Source organism: Melanotaenia boesemani, chromosome 3, assembly GCF_017639745.1.
Source record: "Melanotaenia boesemani isolate fMelBoe1 chromosome 3, fMelBoe1.pri, whole genome shotgun sequence".
Taxonomy (NCBI): domain Eukaryota; kingdom Metazoa; phylum Chordata; class Actinopteri; order Atheriniformes; family Melanotaeniidae; genus Melanotaenia; species Melanotaenia boesemani.
Window position 1 is genome coordinate 26517398 of NC_055684.1, and position 15410 is coordinate 26532807.

Genomic DNA, 15410 nt, shown 5'->3' on the forward strand with positions numbered 1-15410 from the left:
TCTTGAACTGAGTCATCAACATTGAAAACATAACTGAAGATAAACATATTATTTATGTTATGTTATACATATTACATAAATATGACATATTGCATTGTAAAGAAAGTTAAACCAGTTGTTTTGAGTAAAATACGTTTTTTTTTTCTGAAAAAAGAAATACAAATGAGACTCTGTGCACGTCCTGCATGAGCCAGCGGGGGCGCTGCGGAGCATGTTTAGGCCCATTGGTCATATGACAGCTCTTGTGTCCCACTTCCCTTCCCCCCGGAAAACGCCACATCTGACAGGGACGGAGACAGAGACCACTAAAGGGGAGTGTAATCACCGACCTCAAGATGCTGGCACTAATAAATCGGCTTTTGGACTGGTTCAAGTCTCTGTTTTGGAAGGAGGAGATGGAGCTGACGTTGGTCGGTCTGCAGTACTCCGGAAAAACAACTTTTGTAAACGTGATTGCTGTAAGTCTTCAGCGGCGGCTAGCCAGCTTGCTAGGGTATTGCTAATAGCCTTAGCACTAATAATGAGATAACAGTAATGAAGCCAGGTGCGGCTAACTTAAACTGTCTTTGGGATTAAAGGCGACGCAGTATTTCACTTTTACTTGTTTACCCCCCACCCCCTAACTCGAAAAAACAAAAACAAACAAACAAAAGAAAAAAAACACCTGCCATGAAGTCAGGCTGTAGTTGATTTGCTGCCTCGGTTACTGAGCTAACTAGTTTGCTGCTTGTCGGTCATCTGTTATAACTACAACCCAAAACAGTGTAGTGATTTGTGGAATTTGTACCCCCTCCAATATGCAACTATAAGGAGCTCAAGGCTGACAGGGTTTATGTGTCAAAAGGAGTTAACAAAGATATATTTACCATTAACAATTGTCAGGATTGCAGACATACAGGATGGATCACACAGTCATATGAACATTGTGTCATATCTCTTCAGTAACACTATAAAACTGACTCCCACTGGTCAATAACAGCTTATTCTTTATAAACCTGTTTTTCAAAGGGGACAAACTGGGGATTTTGCAAATGATGTGTGTGTAGAGAGAGAGAGAGAGAGAGAGAGAGAGAGAGAGAGGAATCTAAGTTATTCTACATGCTTTTATGCAGATTTTTTCCCACCATCTACAGTGTCTGCACATCATACAGTGAAATGTAAACATTAAAGCAGAAATTACTTAGATACAAATTGTGATAAAGGCACAAAACAGTATCTTCCTTTGTAACCTTGTTTGGTGTTTTTTCAGCAAGCTATGATGCCTGTTATGCAACTTTTGCTGGGATGTCTCAAAAACTGTTCACCTCAGGTGGAGCAATGTACATTGCCTAATCACTAGAGTGCAATTGTTTCCCCCCTTTCCAGAAATGCATTGTGAAAGGAAAAACCTTATTTGGTTGTTGTATCTCACAACGGTTTTCACACATGCCCTTGCTCCGTCAGCTCTTACTGAAAACCAATCAAATCTAACTTTACAGGATGTAAACCGCCAGGATCAATGATGCAGCCATTTAGCTGTAAGCTCACATCCTGGGCTGTGTTTTAGTCTGTTAAAAATCCTGATATTTATTAATAATTGATCTCTAAGCCAAGAATTGTGTAGAGTGTATAACATTGGAAAAAAAAAACTATGTTAAAAATGTTTGTATGCTTGAGAATCGTATGCTGCCAAGGTTTAGGAGAGCCAAGCAATTTTAGGTATCTTCCTTACCAACACCATTTGCCAGGCTGCTTTCTGTCAGTGTCTTGCTACGTTTTCTGTAAACTTTTCTGTCTACTTGACATTTTAGGTTTTTCAGAAATTGTTCATGCTGATTGATAAGTTCACGTTAAGTTTTATTTCATATTAGTGGCAACTTAAATTTATCCAGTTTAAAGCATTTAGAAAATTAACTCATTAAAAACTGAAAATTTAGTCAGGACATTTTAGATTTTCTTTATTGGACTGTTGATCATAGAAAACTTGCTATTTAAAGACACCAGCTTTAGGAAACTATGGCAGATTAAAATAAAGAAATAAAAAATTAGGAAATGACTAATGAAGATAAAGGTATATAAATTTGTTGATAATGGAACATAATTACTACCCAAATGATTCACTTATTTCCCACTCAGCAACCATTACTAGCACCGTAGGAGGCACAGGTGACTTCTAATTCCCTGCCTTCATTTTATTTGGCATTATGGGTAAAAGAAAATGATAATTTACAGAAAAATACAGAGTTTGCCAAATTGGTTTTCAGTGCACACATATTCTGAGTTAAAATGTTATCAAAAGGAAAAAGCTGGGTTTAGATCGGATCATGACTCTGCACCCTCCTTTCTGTGACGCAGAGTTTTGAGTACATGAATGGCTGCTGGGTTGGTTCCTCCTTCCTCAGTCATAAGACTGCTGCACTCATTTCCACTTAGCTTCATCAGGTGACTCTAGCAAGTCATGTGCTGTAAAATATGTGTTTCTCAGATGTTGTATGCACATACAAAGAAAGGCATGGGGTTGGGTATGAAAAGGGAATGCCACTGTACTGAAACAGGTTTTTTCCCCACAAGCACTTCATTATTCAGCTTGTTTGTAAGTTTGATGAATACATAAATGATTTTATTAGAAATATATATATATATTCTTTTTTCAAATGCTTGTCTGTCCTGTCTTTTCACAGGATGTGTAAATGCAATAGAGTTTTAGTCATATTTTGCAGAATGTTGTCAGAAACATTTTATAGTCTCTGCTTACTTTGCTATAAGGATGCAGTTAAAAATGCTTATGCTTTGATAATAACTTGTGAGTGATTAAAAACAAAGCCATAAACCTCGAGTTTTTATTTAAAGATAACATTTAGTTAACCATGCTTTTTATGATTTTATTGTTGTTGGTTAGTTACAGCTTACATTTAAATATTGTAAGCTGAAAAACAGAGTTTATCATTTTATCTAGTATCATTTACTAGAAAAGATCAGTAGAACTTAGAAATGTATTAGAAGAACTTGTCGCATTTGTCTAATAAATGCGCAGCTGGGTAATGCCTCTATCAAAGCAAGGCTTGTGCAAATTGAATGAAACTTGTTGGTGTAGAGGAAGAACCATCACTTAACATTTCCCTCAAATATTTAAATATCTGTTTTTTTTCTTTCAGTCTGGGCATTTCAGTGAAGATATGATCCCTACAGTCGGGTTCAACATGAGGAAAGTTGCTAAAGGAAACGTCACCATCAAGGTTTGCTTTTAATTTGTCTGCTTTCATAAGAACATCACTGTTAAGAAGTTTAGTTGGTTTTATCAGGTTGGAGTGATTGTCGATAACTTTACAAACAGTGTTTCGTGCCCATTCTGTAGATCTGGGATATAGGAGGACAGCCAAGGTTCAGGAGCATGTGGGAGCGGTACTGTCGGGGTGTTAATGCAATTGTGTGAGTGTCTAACACGTTTGACAATTTTCATATCAATGACTGAGCATTCAGATGAATGAATGGAGGACTAGTACTGTTGGTGAGTCAAACAGTTTGTGATGTGGCTCATTTTCAGGTACATGGTTGACGCAGCAGATCGAGAAAAGGTGGAGGCATCCAGAAACGAGCTTCACAATTTATTAGACAAACCACAATTGCAAGGCATTCCAGTAAGTGCCACTCTCAAATTCATTTTTAAATCACTGTTTAATTTCTGTAGCAGAAATGCAAAAATTGTGGGTTCGCCTCAATGACTTTCTGAGCATTTCCTTCCTCCAGGTTTTGGTACTTGGTAACAAAAGGGATCTACCCACCGCTCTAGATGAAAAGCAGCTCATTGAGAAAATGTAAGTATGACAAAAGAAAACACTAAGAAAAAAAAATCTTTAATTGATGACATAAAAATGGAGCCTTTTTACACCAGTTCACTGTAAATTACAACTTCAATAAAATTAACATATTATTTTTGATGGAGAACAATCTTTTTTAATCAGTATCAGAATAATATTTATATTTGAAACACTAATGCTTTTTTTTTTCTGCCTCACGTTAGAAGCATTTCTTCTTCCAAACAAGTTTAGTTAAAACTGGAGTTGCTTTTATTTGTAGTGAACTGGCTCCCCCTGCTGTCAGGTTAGGAATGTGCTTTTGATCTTCAAGCACCAGATAGACAGTCTGAATGCAAACTTTGCTTGTTTATTTTTCTTACTTCCCATTTACCTTTTTTTTTTCTTTTTTAGGAATCTGGCAGCTATTCAAGACAGAGAGATATGCTGTTACTCCATTTCCTGCAAAGAAAAAGACAACATTGGCAAGTTGCAATTAATTCCAATGGTTTTTTATTGGCAGAAAGGATGTAGAAAATAAATATATCTTTTTTTGTTAGGTGTGTTGTCAGTCGGTTTAAATTTGTTATAAATGTTGAAACCTCACTTTTATATATTAAATCTTATTCTTGTTGGGATTCTCCATTTTTCTATGAGCTTTGTGGTGAGTGCAAATGGCCTGAAAAGTAACAAAATGAGTTATTTTCTCTCAAATCAATGCACTTCCTGACACACTGATCAGGCTGTTGTTATGGCAATGCTGCTTTTAAATAGGAATAAAAATCTTTTTAGAAGGAATTGTTCAAAATACCATCAAATGTCTCAAAACACAATTGGAATTCAGTGCAGTTTCTTTAAAAATAAGCAAAACTATTAATTATTGAAAGCAAATAAATACCATGTCATTTGTATTTGTGTAGTTGAATTTGTGCAAGGAAATGCCCTGCAATCACGTTATGTTTTACCATTAAGTTAGCAATGATTTAATGATGAATTGCTTCTCTAATCTTGCATATTTCTTTGATTCCAGATATCACACTTCAGTGGCTCATTCAGCACTCAAAGTCCCGCAGAAGCTGAAAATGCAGGAGTTGTTTTTCCAACTGTATTTGCCATGTTTTTGTCACATCCTTACCATCCTGCAGTGATGTATAGCCGCATCTTCACGTCATGAGCTGCACTATTCTGCTTGTGTCACATTTTTTTTAAAGAATATTTTTCTGTGATCATTTCACAAATCAATACAATGCACTACTAAAAAAAAAATCTGTTACCAGTTATAAGAAATGTATTTGGCATTATACATCTTGTGAATCTGTACTTTAACCAAGAGAGAAAAGATGTCTACTGATCCACCTTTTATTCTGCAGGCATTAATCAACTCATCATACCCAGTGGTTTAGAACATAACTTTATATTGGGTTTCCAACGACACCCTGTCTCACAGGCCGCACATAATGAGAAAAGTTGTTCACACAGTCAGGGTATGATGCTTGAAGATGGCTGGTAATGGGGGTGAAAGCTGTACTCTGTGACTGTCTTTGATGACTGTCACTTTTTGCTTGAACAAAACATGACTATTGTTTTAGAAAATTGTGCATTAAGTCTATTAGGCAGGTCTGTACAAAAATCAATCTAGTATGATTTTTACCAATGTGGGATGTGTGTGTATATGAATATATGATTCTATTTAAAGTCTGAATGTACTAAAAGTAAAACTGTACAGGATTGTGTGGTTCATATTAGCCTTTGTAAAATAGCCCCAGTTAAAAATATGTCTTTTGTGCTGCCTTGATGCTGAGAGAGTGGTAGAATTTAAAGTGCCTTGTGCAGTGTCTCTCATCTATGAAGCAAAGCAGCATGAAAGGTGTGACTACTTGGACAGAGTTAAAAACAACACACACACACATATATATATGATAAGATATATAAAATATATATATATCAAATTAAATGGCATGCTTTTTAATTTAGACGCGACTCTGTTATTTGTACTCTATTTAAATTATTTGCATTCTTTACTATTTTTCAAGCTGTATATATTGAAAATAACAGTTTATGTAAAAATATCTGAACACTGATGGACGGTATGCAACTTCACTATAAAGATATGGTATTATACATAAGCACAGTATATCTCTTAAATACTTAACGGGTAGGGAAGCACTTCTGCTCTCATTGACCTCTGATTGACATTTGGTGGCACACGTGGGGGATCACAGGCCACTAAATAAACAAGAGGTATTGCCAAATTCAAAGACTTTTTTTCGGTACAGGTACGTCCAGAGGGCTGTGCACATGTATAGTAATTACACAAATAGTGTTACTGTTGTATATGGTACAACGTAATATGATGCATTGTTGAAAAAAAATCTTTGAGACACTAATTATTTTAGAAGACAGCAGGTGTTTAAGTGTAGTGATGAGAAATTCACAGGTTCCCTGAATTTGCTGTAACCACCCCTGTCTAGTGCTTTTGGTCTTTTATTGGGAGTAGAGTTCCTTGAGCCTATGAAATTGTTTGCATATATTGTTTTTACATTTTAACTTTGGGTTCTAAATAAGTCAGCTACGTAAACTGTAACATATTCATTTTGACAAGTGTCAGCGTGCTTGCAGTGTCAATGGTTATGGATAAGGGGACATTCAGTAGATGAACACTGCCTTTTTTTTTCTTTTTACTTTTTAACTAAAAAAAGTGTGGCCCATAATCCATAAACAATCAATAAATCCAGTACTATTGGGAGCTTTTTTGGAAAGTGCTCTCATATCTGTTTATGCATCTTTTGTGTGATTGCCATAATTTTCATTATATTTGAATGTAACTGGCCTTTATTACTTTGTATCTTTTGAGATGTAAATTTAACCAAATAGTTTTTCGATTTCTTAACGTTCTTGTGGCTGTTTTCTATTGGTGCAGAGGGCTGAAATGCCACGAAACACAGGGAGAAATTGACAGCGCTCTGGCCAATCAGCGGACGAACTTGCTTTTCTTGCAAACCAGCGGCACACAAGCAGAGCCAATCACAACTGGGGATCTGGGCGGAGCTAGTTTGTTGACAGGAAGTGCATGTGACGTGATTCGCCACCACGATCCCTCTGTGCTTGTAGTTTAGCTTGACAAACAGCGGACCTCACTTTTGGGCACCCATGGGAGGTATGTGGACGTGAATTATGCGTTTTAAGATCGACCTGGGGCAAAAATGCAATGGAGGTCGATAGTAGTTGGTCTGGTCGTATTAAGACTCTCTCTCAGCTGTGTGCTGTGGTTAGCCTTCGGACTGGGAACCAACCTTAGCTGGGGGTTCAACTTCCACCTCAGTTTTAATTTGCACAAATTAGACTTGTTGTTCAGGGAGGAAAAGGAATCCGACCAGACTGCTAACTCGTGGTCTCGACGAATACCGGGTCCCAAGTATGAAGAGACGGCGAACACCTGTGTCAAGGTTGGAGCGGACTCGCCCAAGAGATCTTACCTGAACCTCTTCGATGGCAACAAGGACGAGTACGTCCGCAGATACAGCTCTTTTCCGGACACCCTAAAAACAAAAATGAAAGCGATGGCCAAAGAAATGTTCTATTTCGGATACGACAATTACATGAAACATGCCTTTCCAGAGGACGAGCTGAATCCCATTGACTGTGAAGGGAGGGGTCCAGACGTGTTAAACCCGTGAGTCACCCTGGACTGGCTGCACCTGATGCTGTCAAGTACAGTACACAGTGATGGGCAGTCAGTTATCTTAACTTTACTCTGCGGACTGCGGTTTGGCTTTTCTTAGCTGGCAAAGTAGCTTTTCCTGCAGCTCACAGTGCTGTCCACCGCTGCTCAGCACTGATCAGGTCATGATTCACAGCTTCATTTGGCAGGACAATAGATTCAGTGGGCCTTGATGGGGATGAAGAGGGGGTTTTATTTATTATTTGTTTTTAATCGCATTGAGACACTGTTCAATTTCCTGGTGAGTCATTTGAAATCAGGGAAGAGAGGGAACCAGAAGAAATGGTAATACATGAAGAGAGAACTTCACTAATGCATACAAATGACTAAGTATTATTTAAGCAGCTCATTATGTTACTTAACTAAAGAAAATGGTGCAATTTGCTTTTCTCTTAAAATCCTGGTTAAATAATGATCACAAACTACAAAAATAATCTAAATAATCCTGTAATGCTAAGACCTGAGATTCTATAGTCTGTTATTATCTCACTGATATTGCTGAAACATAGAAGCAAAATGGAAATAAAAAGAAAAAAAGGAAATGTGCTTATTAAGTTATTTTAAAATTTCAGAATTAGTTGTCTGATATGCAAACAAATCAATACTATTTCAAAGTGCAAAATGGATGAAGATGAATAAGATATGTTAAACAAAGAATCCTGCAAACTGACCCCCACATACAACTGCTTTATTGTAGTTTTATAAGGTCCAGATATAGTTTTTGTTCCTCTGCACCTGCTGCCAAGAATGTTGGAGCAAGTGCCCTTTTTAAAACTAGGAAAAAAAAAAAAACAACCAAAAAACAAACTAATTTAACATGTCATATTAAAGAATATTTATTCAGGTCCTATCATCCTGTTAACAGAAAGTTATGTATTCTAACTTTCGAAACCCAAATTTAATCAGGATGAATTAATTTATTTTTGTTGCTTTTGATTGTGCTGTGTACAAGATGATATTGGTTGTTCCCTAGTTGTGGCAGATTATTCTCAAGCCTTGATGGCTGAATAAAAAGAGCCCAGTGCACCTATTGAACAGCCAAACTGTACTCTAGATGCAAAGCATGAGATGTTGTCAAGGGTCCAAAATAATAGATTTAAGATAAAAATAAGATTAGATACATATGTATTTGCTGACATGCCAAAAAACCCTTCCTTATTTTTTGCAAATGCAAAATAAACATTGTTGTCCATTAACATATCTTCCAGTCAGACTATAAAAATGTCATTTTTTTTTAATGTATAACAGATTTAGTCTTCAGTTGATAATTTCCTTATTTTCACTTTGAATAATGAACAGGATGAACCGTGTTTGAGTTTGACCCTTTAATTGGGACAAAATAAATCATACAAAAAGGGCTTAGGTGTCAAATAAAGGATAAAACTGCAATTTTCACATTATTTCTTGTAGAAATGAAAATTCTTGTGAATTGTGTTTATAGCTGTTGTATAGGAGAATAACAACGCTTTGCCATCAGATCAGGTTTTGTTTATCTTTAAGGTGTTGCTAGTCCCAAACTATTTGCAGCGTGAATTCACCCAGTTCAGGAGAACTATATCTCCCATTTGTGCATGAAACCACAAAGTCTGTTTTTACTGCTTTTGTTTCAGGTCAAACATCAACATAAACGATGTCTTGGGGAATTATTCCCTCACGCTCATTGACACCTTGGACACCCTGCTGGTGAGCTTTTTTTCTACTCAGTTTATTTATTGTTGAGTTCACACAATGTTCTGGAGAGTTGGATCAAATTCTTTTGAGCAGAAACAAAGTTAGAAATAGAAAACTGGAATCTGCAGAACTGATGTGGTGCTTGGTAGCATGTTAAATCTAAACATGAGCTTTTTAAGAAGCTTAAAACATTTTGCTTTATGCAAAAAGATAAAATAACATGATATATTTAAATTATATACATATTCACCATTGTCCTGCACTACATTCAGGGTAATGATGGTTAAAATGTCCTTTGTTGTGGGATTCCTGCCACCCTCAACCTCTCCTCCTTAGAATTAGGTTACGTGTCACTGTGTTCATCTGAAAACTGATGGTTAAGGTATTTCCTTTTTTCTGCGCTTGACTGCAGCATTTGCAACCCCTAAGGAAAACATTAAGGCACTATGAAAGAAACTTGGCTTTGCGTTGGTTAAACAGGGTGTTTTATCTCCCCAGGTGCTCGGTAATGTGACCGAATTCCAGAGAGCTGTCAGACTGGTTATAGATACGGTGTCTTTTGACAAGGATTCAACTGTGCAGGTTTTTGAGGCAAACATCAGGTACGACTGTTACTCAAGCTACGTCGCTTGTGGTAAATTCTGAAACATGTGTGTCAGCACATTTTATATGACTGACGTTTTCTTTTTCGATATTTAGTAATGCGAGTTAGTTGGAAGCTTTCTCAGCAACCTTTTATTTCAACATGGCAATCTTATAACATTTAGCATCTTCACAGGAGTGTTTAAGCTGTGGCCTTAATTATGTTAATTGTTTTCTTCGGTTTTACACAATCAGACAACAAAAGTTAGATTTTTTTTAATGATTTGTCTTCAAAGGATCTTGGGAAGTCTTATCTCAGCGCACATTCTGTTGACTGACCAAAAGCATCCATTTGGCAAGGTTGGCTTTGAAGGTTATGATAATGAGCTGCTGCACTTGGCTCACGACTTGGCTGTCCGCTTGCTGCCAGCCTTTGAGAACACCAGTACAGGGATTCCTTTCCCCAGAGTAAGAGAAAATGAGAAACATCTTTTTTTACATCTTGTGTATATCAAGTTTCTTGAACCCATCCTGTGAGAATATCACTCAGCAGCTTGTTTATTTCTGTCTTCAACACAGGTGAACCTGAAGACTGGTGTTCCTCCTAATAGCGTCAATGAGACCTGTACTGCAGGAGCAGGCTCCCTGCTGGTGGAGTTTGGGATTTTGAGCCGTTTGATTGGAGATTCAACATTTGAGTGGGTGGCTAGACGAGCTGTCAGAGCTCTGTGGAATCTGAGAAGCAACGAAACTGGTCTGTTGGGTGGGTACAGATTAAAAGCTGTGTGAAAGACTCTTTCCTTTTGCTCTCCTGCATTCTTTACATTTTCTTTTTGACCTTAGTCCCTGACATTTTAAAGTTTAAGGAGCTTTCTGTGGCTTATTTCTTTAGGAAATGTTGTAAATATCCAAACTGGTCAATGGATCGGCAAGCAAAGTGGTCTTGGAGCAGGAATGGACTCATTCTATGAGTACTTGCTTAAATCATACATCCTTTTTGGTGAAAAAGAGGACTACCAGATGTTTCAAGCTGCTTATAAAAGCATACAAAACCATCTGAGAAGAGGGTGAGTCATTCATGAGAGTTTTGGCTTTTGGTGGTATTGCTGTGATGTGAAACAAAACATTAGGGTCGGAGCTTTTCTGGAACTGGCTAGAAAATGAGGAACTAATACTGCTGTTAGTTTTCAGTGTTAATGTTCTAAATAGAGCATGTGGAAAGCTGGATTCTGTGGCCTAACAAAGTCATGAGTTTTATGATTAGGCAAAGGCATTACATCTTGTAAAACCACTTTTCCTTTTGCTTCTTTTTTCTTCTATTTCCAGACGAGAGTCATGCAACGAAGGAGAGGGTGACCCGCCTCTTTATGTTAATGTGAATATGTTTAGTGGCGAGATAATGAACACTTGGATTGACTCTCTTCAGGCCTTTTTTCCTGGGCTGCAGGTTAGGATGCTACCAATCACATAAAAAGATCTTACATAAAAATTCAATTTTGTGGTGGTAAACTAAATATGACCGTACTGCTCTGTTTCATAGGTGCTGAATGGTGATGTAGATGATGCCATTTGCCTGCATGCATTCTACTATGCCATCTGGAAGCGCTTTGGAGCTTTGCCGGAGAGATATAACTGGCAGCTCCAAGTACCTGACGTTCATTTCTACCCTTTAAGACCAGAGCTGGTGGAGTCAACTTACCTCCTGTACCAGGTGACACTACTGACCTGTTGTTACAGCGTTCCGTAGTGTTGGTGACTACTGTGACAAAGGAATTGTTCAAGCTAGTTCAAATTGGTTTGAATTGATGCCCTGAGATGACTTGGTACTCTACAAATGAACCTGAATTTAATTGAATTTTCTTTCACAGGCGACCAAAAATCCTTTCTATTTGCATGTTGGAATGGATATTCTTCACAGCCTTGAGAAAAATGCCAAAGTCAGGTCCGTATCATTTAATTATGTTTTCTATTCTACATGGCCCCTAACGTTTTTTTGGCCATATGTGGTAGATTTGTGTCTACTTTGGGCTAAGCTGTGCCATGTTGTTTGCAGATGTGGGTATGCCACTCTCCACCATGTGGTGGACAAATCCAAAGAGGATCGCATGGAGAGTTTTTTCCTCAGTGAAACCTGCAAATACCTTTATCTGGTAAGTTACAGCCTAAATATGTCTGATGTGGATAAGAACAAAACGTTTAGATATCATTGCTGTCAGACAAAAGCTTTCTATCTCTACATGTGTTCATTTTCTTTTCCTTATTTTTTTTATACATCAGTGCTGTGTCTGTGCAGCTCTGTCTTATTTTTGAATATATAAAACAATTGGCCACAGAAGAAAAATGCAGTACTGGGACCAAAAAAAGCTGTAAAATTGTGAGATTTATTCTGACAGTTATTTTGCATTTACATTTAATGCCTAAACCTAACCAATCAAGATTGCCAGCAAAGTTGAAAATCGGCATAACTGAATATATTGGGTAAGACGGGGCACAAAATTGGGTTCATTGAGCCACCAGTCATTCCAATCTACCTCCTTACTAGTGTTTTTTGGATTATGAAACACGGCAAACATTACTTTTGTGACATTATGACAAAATGCGAAAAAGAAAAGTAGACAGGCCAGAGTTCTTGAAGGTAAATGTAAGTATGTACAGACTTTGAAGCATTCAAATTGTAGTCCTTTGACAATTTTCAAACTTTATTTGTAAAACTATTCTGTGGACCAACTTATAACTGGAAGCTAACAGTTTTAGGGCTTAAAGATGTCCACTTGACAATGACAACATGTTATGATACAAACATTTATCCACGCATATATAAGGACATTGTATAGGATATAATGACATCGAGTGGTAAGTGTATATACTTTTTTTAACCAGCTCCATACCTTTCACTTACTGAGGCTGGAAGCCAAACACGATATCATCAAGTCACATAAAACCTTGATAGGCCCTGTCTAGAACCAGTTTATTTCTGCTGCTGAGCAAGGAGGGTGATACTGGCTTCATGGAAGAGAACCCAGTCTTATTGATTGTGTGGTATATTGTGTTGTATTGATTGTGTGAGTATAAAGGTCTCATTGTAAGTTAATGATAAACTGTACTTACAGGTGAATATACACAAATGAAAAGATGTTAAATCTTTTAAAAACATTTATTTTTCCGTTTTGTCTGAATGACCCATGTTTCAAAGTTAAATCCTGTCTGCAGCTACTGCCTTTCTGAATGATTTTCTTTGCATACCTTGCAGCTATTTGATGAGGACAACCCACTTCACAGATCTGATAACAAGTACATCTTCACTACCGAGGGCCACGTCGTGCCTATAGACAAACGCTTCAGAGAGAAACAGTGGAACGATTTGTTTCCATGTGAGGGGGGAGCGTTGGCAGAAACTGAGCCGAATAACCAGCCACCCCCTAGCAACATCAGCAATGTGAGACCACCATCTTCTGTGAGTTTCCACTGTTTTGGGAATGGTAAGAATATTTTCTAGTTACAGTTTTTCCTTATTTCTCTCTGCAGTGTAACAGGATCCCAGAGGAGCGACGGTATACTCTGCCGTTAAAGAGCGTCTACATGAGGCAGATCGATCATATGGTGGGACTTTTTTGAGTAAAAGGAAAGAAATGGAGACATAAAAAACCTTCGGTGCACCTTCCTAGTTGCTGATGCTGTGATCTTAGAGGAGACTCTCTTCAGTTCAAAATCTTTGTCCTGTCTGTTCTGCTGTTCTGGATTCAGACAGGAAACTGACACTAACAGAGTCCTGAGAAGTCTGATTACATGCTGTGTTAAATTTAAAAGTTTAGGTGGGTATTTTTCTCATTTGGTGAGTGAGCATGACGTCAGCATAGATGACAGCTCTGTTTGGAAAATGGGGAGTCGTCTTCACTGAAGTTTTGAATGGTAACAAACTAAGAATAATTTGTTTTAGAGTAAGTGATGTCTTCTTGTGGAGCAAACGGAACAAAAGTACAGTCAGGTTTAAGTGTGTTAATGTGTGTGTGTGTGTTTTAAACAGCTGAGCTGTGAATCATAATGTTGAGTTTATGGGAACAGTGCCATTTATCCTCACAAATATAAAAAGCATAGCCTATAAAAACACTCGCCTGACAAAGAACATTATAATCAGTGCCTCTTTGCAGTTGATTCACTCGACTACATTTGTGCTTTAACATAAGGGCTGCACATTAATGAAGTGTAATAGTTTATGACTTAAGCACATACAGTAAAACCCTTACTCTGCATGAGGTTGCTTGAAAATGTGCCTGCACAAACAATGCTTTTCTCTTGTACATCTGAGGTCAGTTTTCAGATTTGTTGAAACAGTTGTCGGGTCTCTTTCACTATAGATATTCCCCCGCATAAACAGCACTAACCATATTGCAAGGGCAAACTACATCCTGCCTGTTGGCTGTTAAATATTTTCTCATAATGCTGATTAAATATAGTACTCATAAAAACAGAATTGTTGATCTCACAAGCTCGTAGTAACTTATTATCTTACACAGGGCAAATAGCTGTGCCATGACCCCATGAAAGTAAGTTTCAGGATAATACTTTTAAGTGCCTTCCATTTGTCTTGGTCTGTCTAGATGCCACACTGTGCATATTAGTTGTGGATAACATTGTTGAAAATGTTTTGAGGCCACTGTCAATATTGCACAAAAAATGTCATTCCATGTGTATGTGCGGTTTTACACTGATAATGACATGACACTCTTCTGTTTAGAAATGACAAGCCAAGCCATAAAATGTGTTGTTTTTTTAAATGCAAGGTCATGTTTAACACATGTATAGTCTTCTGCTTTGTTTATAATTTTCTCTTGTTTAATGGATATAGTTGTCTTTCACTGTTTTTCTTAAATGCGCATCATACCTATTAATTGCCATGTGGTAAGAACTCAGGGTTTAATAGAAATAAATAAATGAATGAATGCTTTCATAAGAAATAAAACTTTCTTGTAATGTTGTCTAGTATGTTTTAAGATAATCTTCAGTATTTCTATTGCAGTTGTTACAGTTTGGTTGTCTTAAAGTCAATCAGCACTGAAATACTGTGAATATGTGTTGCTAGTCCACACAGTGAAGGAGTGTTTGGTTAATATGAAGTGCCATTGGGTGTATATCCTTACTGTACATTTACTGTATTTGCAGCTAAATTATGTCACAATTTAGACATAATCTCTGGCTGTGGAAGGTGGCTATTCATTTCTGCACATTTTACTTTCACCACTCCTTATGAGTATCTTTCTGATATATTGATATTCTCACTTTGTATTCATAAGGTGTATTTATGAGTTTTGGGAAGTTTATATACTCACTTTCTTTCTTTCTTGCTAGGAAATAAATAGTAACACAGATACATCTAAATGGTCTGGGTAACAAATTCTAAACAGGAGACAACTTTGTTTTGCTTTGAAATTGTGGATAGTTGACTGGTCTGTCATGGCTTTCACATAATTTTGCTCAATGAGTTAGGCTTTGTGGCGTTTTAATGAGTAAACCATGAAGACATTAGCTTGAGAGGAATTAGACTCTTCTGAAAATTTAATGAAACAATGGTACTGCATTGTAAGCCAACCAGTGGTTAAATTAGGTTAGCACAAGAACTGGAAATGGCTGTCCTCCTCAAAGGTTTACAAGCACACAAAACTCAC

At 37.2% G+C, this 15410-nt stretch overlaps 2 protein-coding genes across 2 annotated transcripts; both read left to right on the plus strand.

Annotated features, from left to right (window-relative positions):
• Positions 1-252: 252 nt before the first annotated feature.
• arl8ba (ADP-ribosylation factor-like 8Ba) lies at positions 253-6543 on the plus strand. Its single transcript, XM_041981358.1, has 7 exons — positions 253-458; positions 3135-3215; positions 3335-3408; positions 3524-3617; positions 3727-3794; positions 4188-4258; positions 4804-6543. Exons 1-7 carry the CDS (start codon positions 336-338, stop codon positions 4851-4853), a joined length of 561 nt encoding a protein of 186 aa, XP_041837292.1. The 5' UTR covers positions 253-335; the 3' UTR covers positions 4854-6543.
• Positions 6544-6849: 306 nt separating this feature from the next.
• Positions 6850-14722, plus strand: edem1 (ER degradation enhancer, mannosidase alpha-like 1). Its single transcript, XM_041980459.1, has 12 exons — positions 6850-7446; positions 9105-9177; positions 9664-9767; positions 10044-10215; positions 10327-10510; positions 10640-10814; positions 11074-11194; positions 11288-11458; positions 11616-11689; positions 11801-11897; positions 12998-13183; positions 13273-14722. The coding sequence occupies exons 1-12, from the start codon at positions 6977-6979 to the stop codon at positions 13360-13362; spliced, it is 1917 nt and encodes a 638-aa protein (XP_041836393.1). The 5' UTR covers positions 6850-6976; the 3' UTR covers positions 13363-14722.
• The last annotated feature ends 688 nt before the right edge of the window (positions 14723-15410 follow it).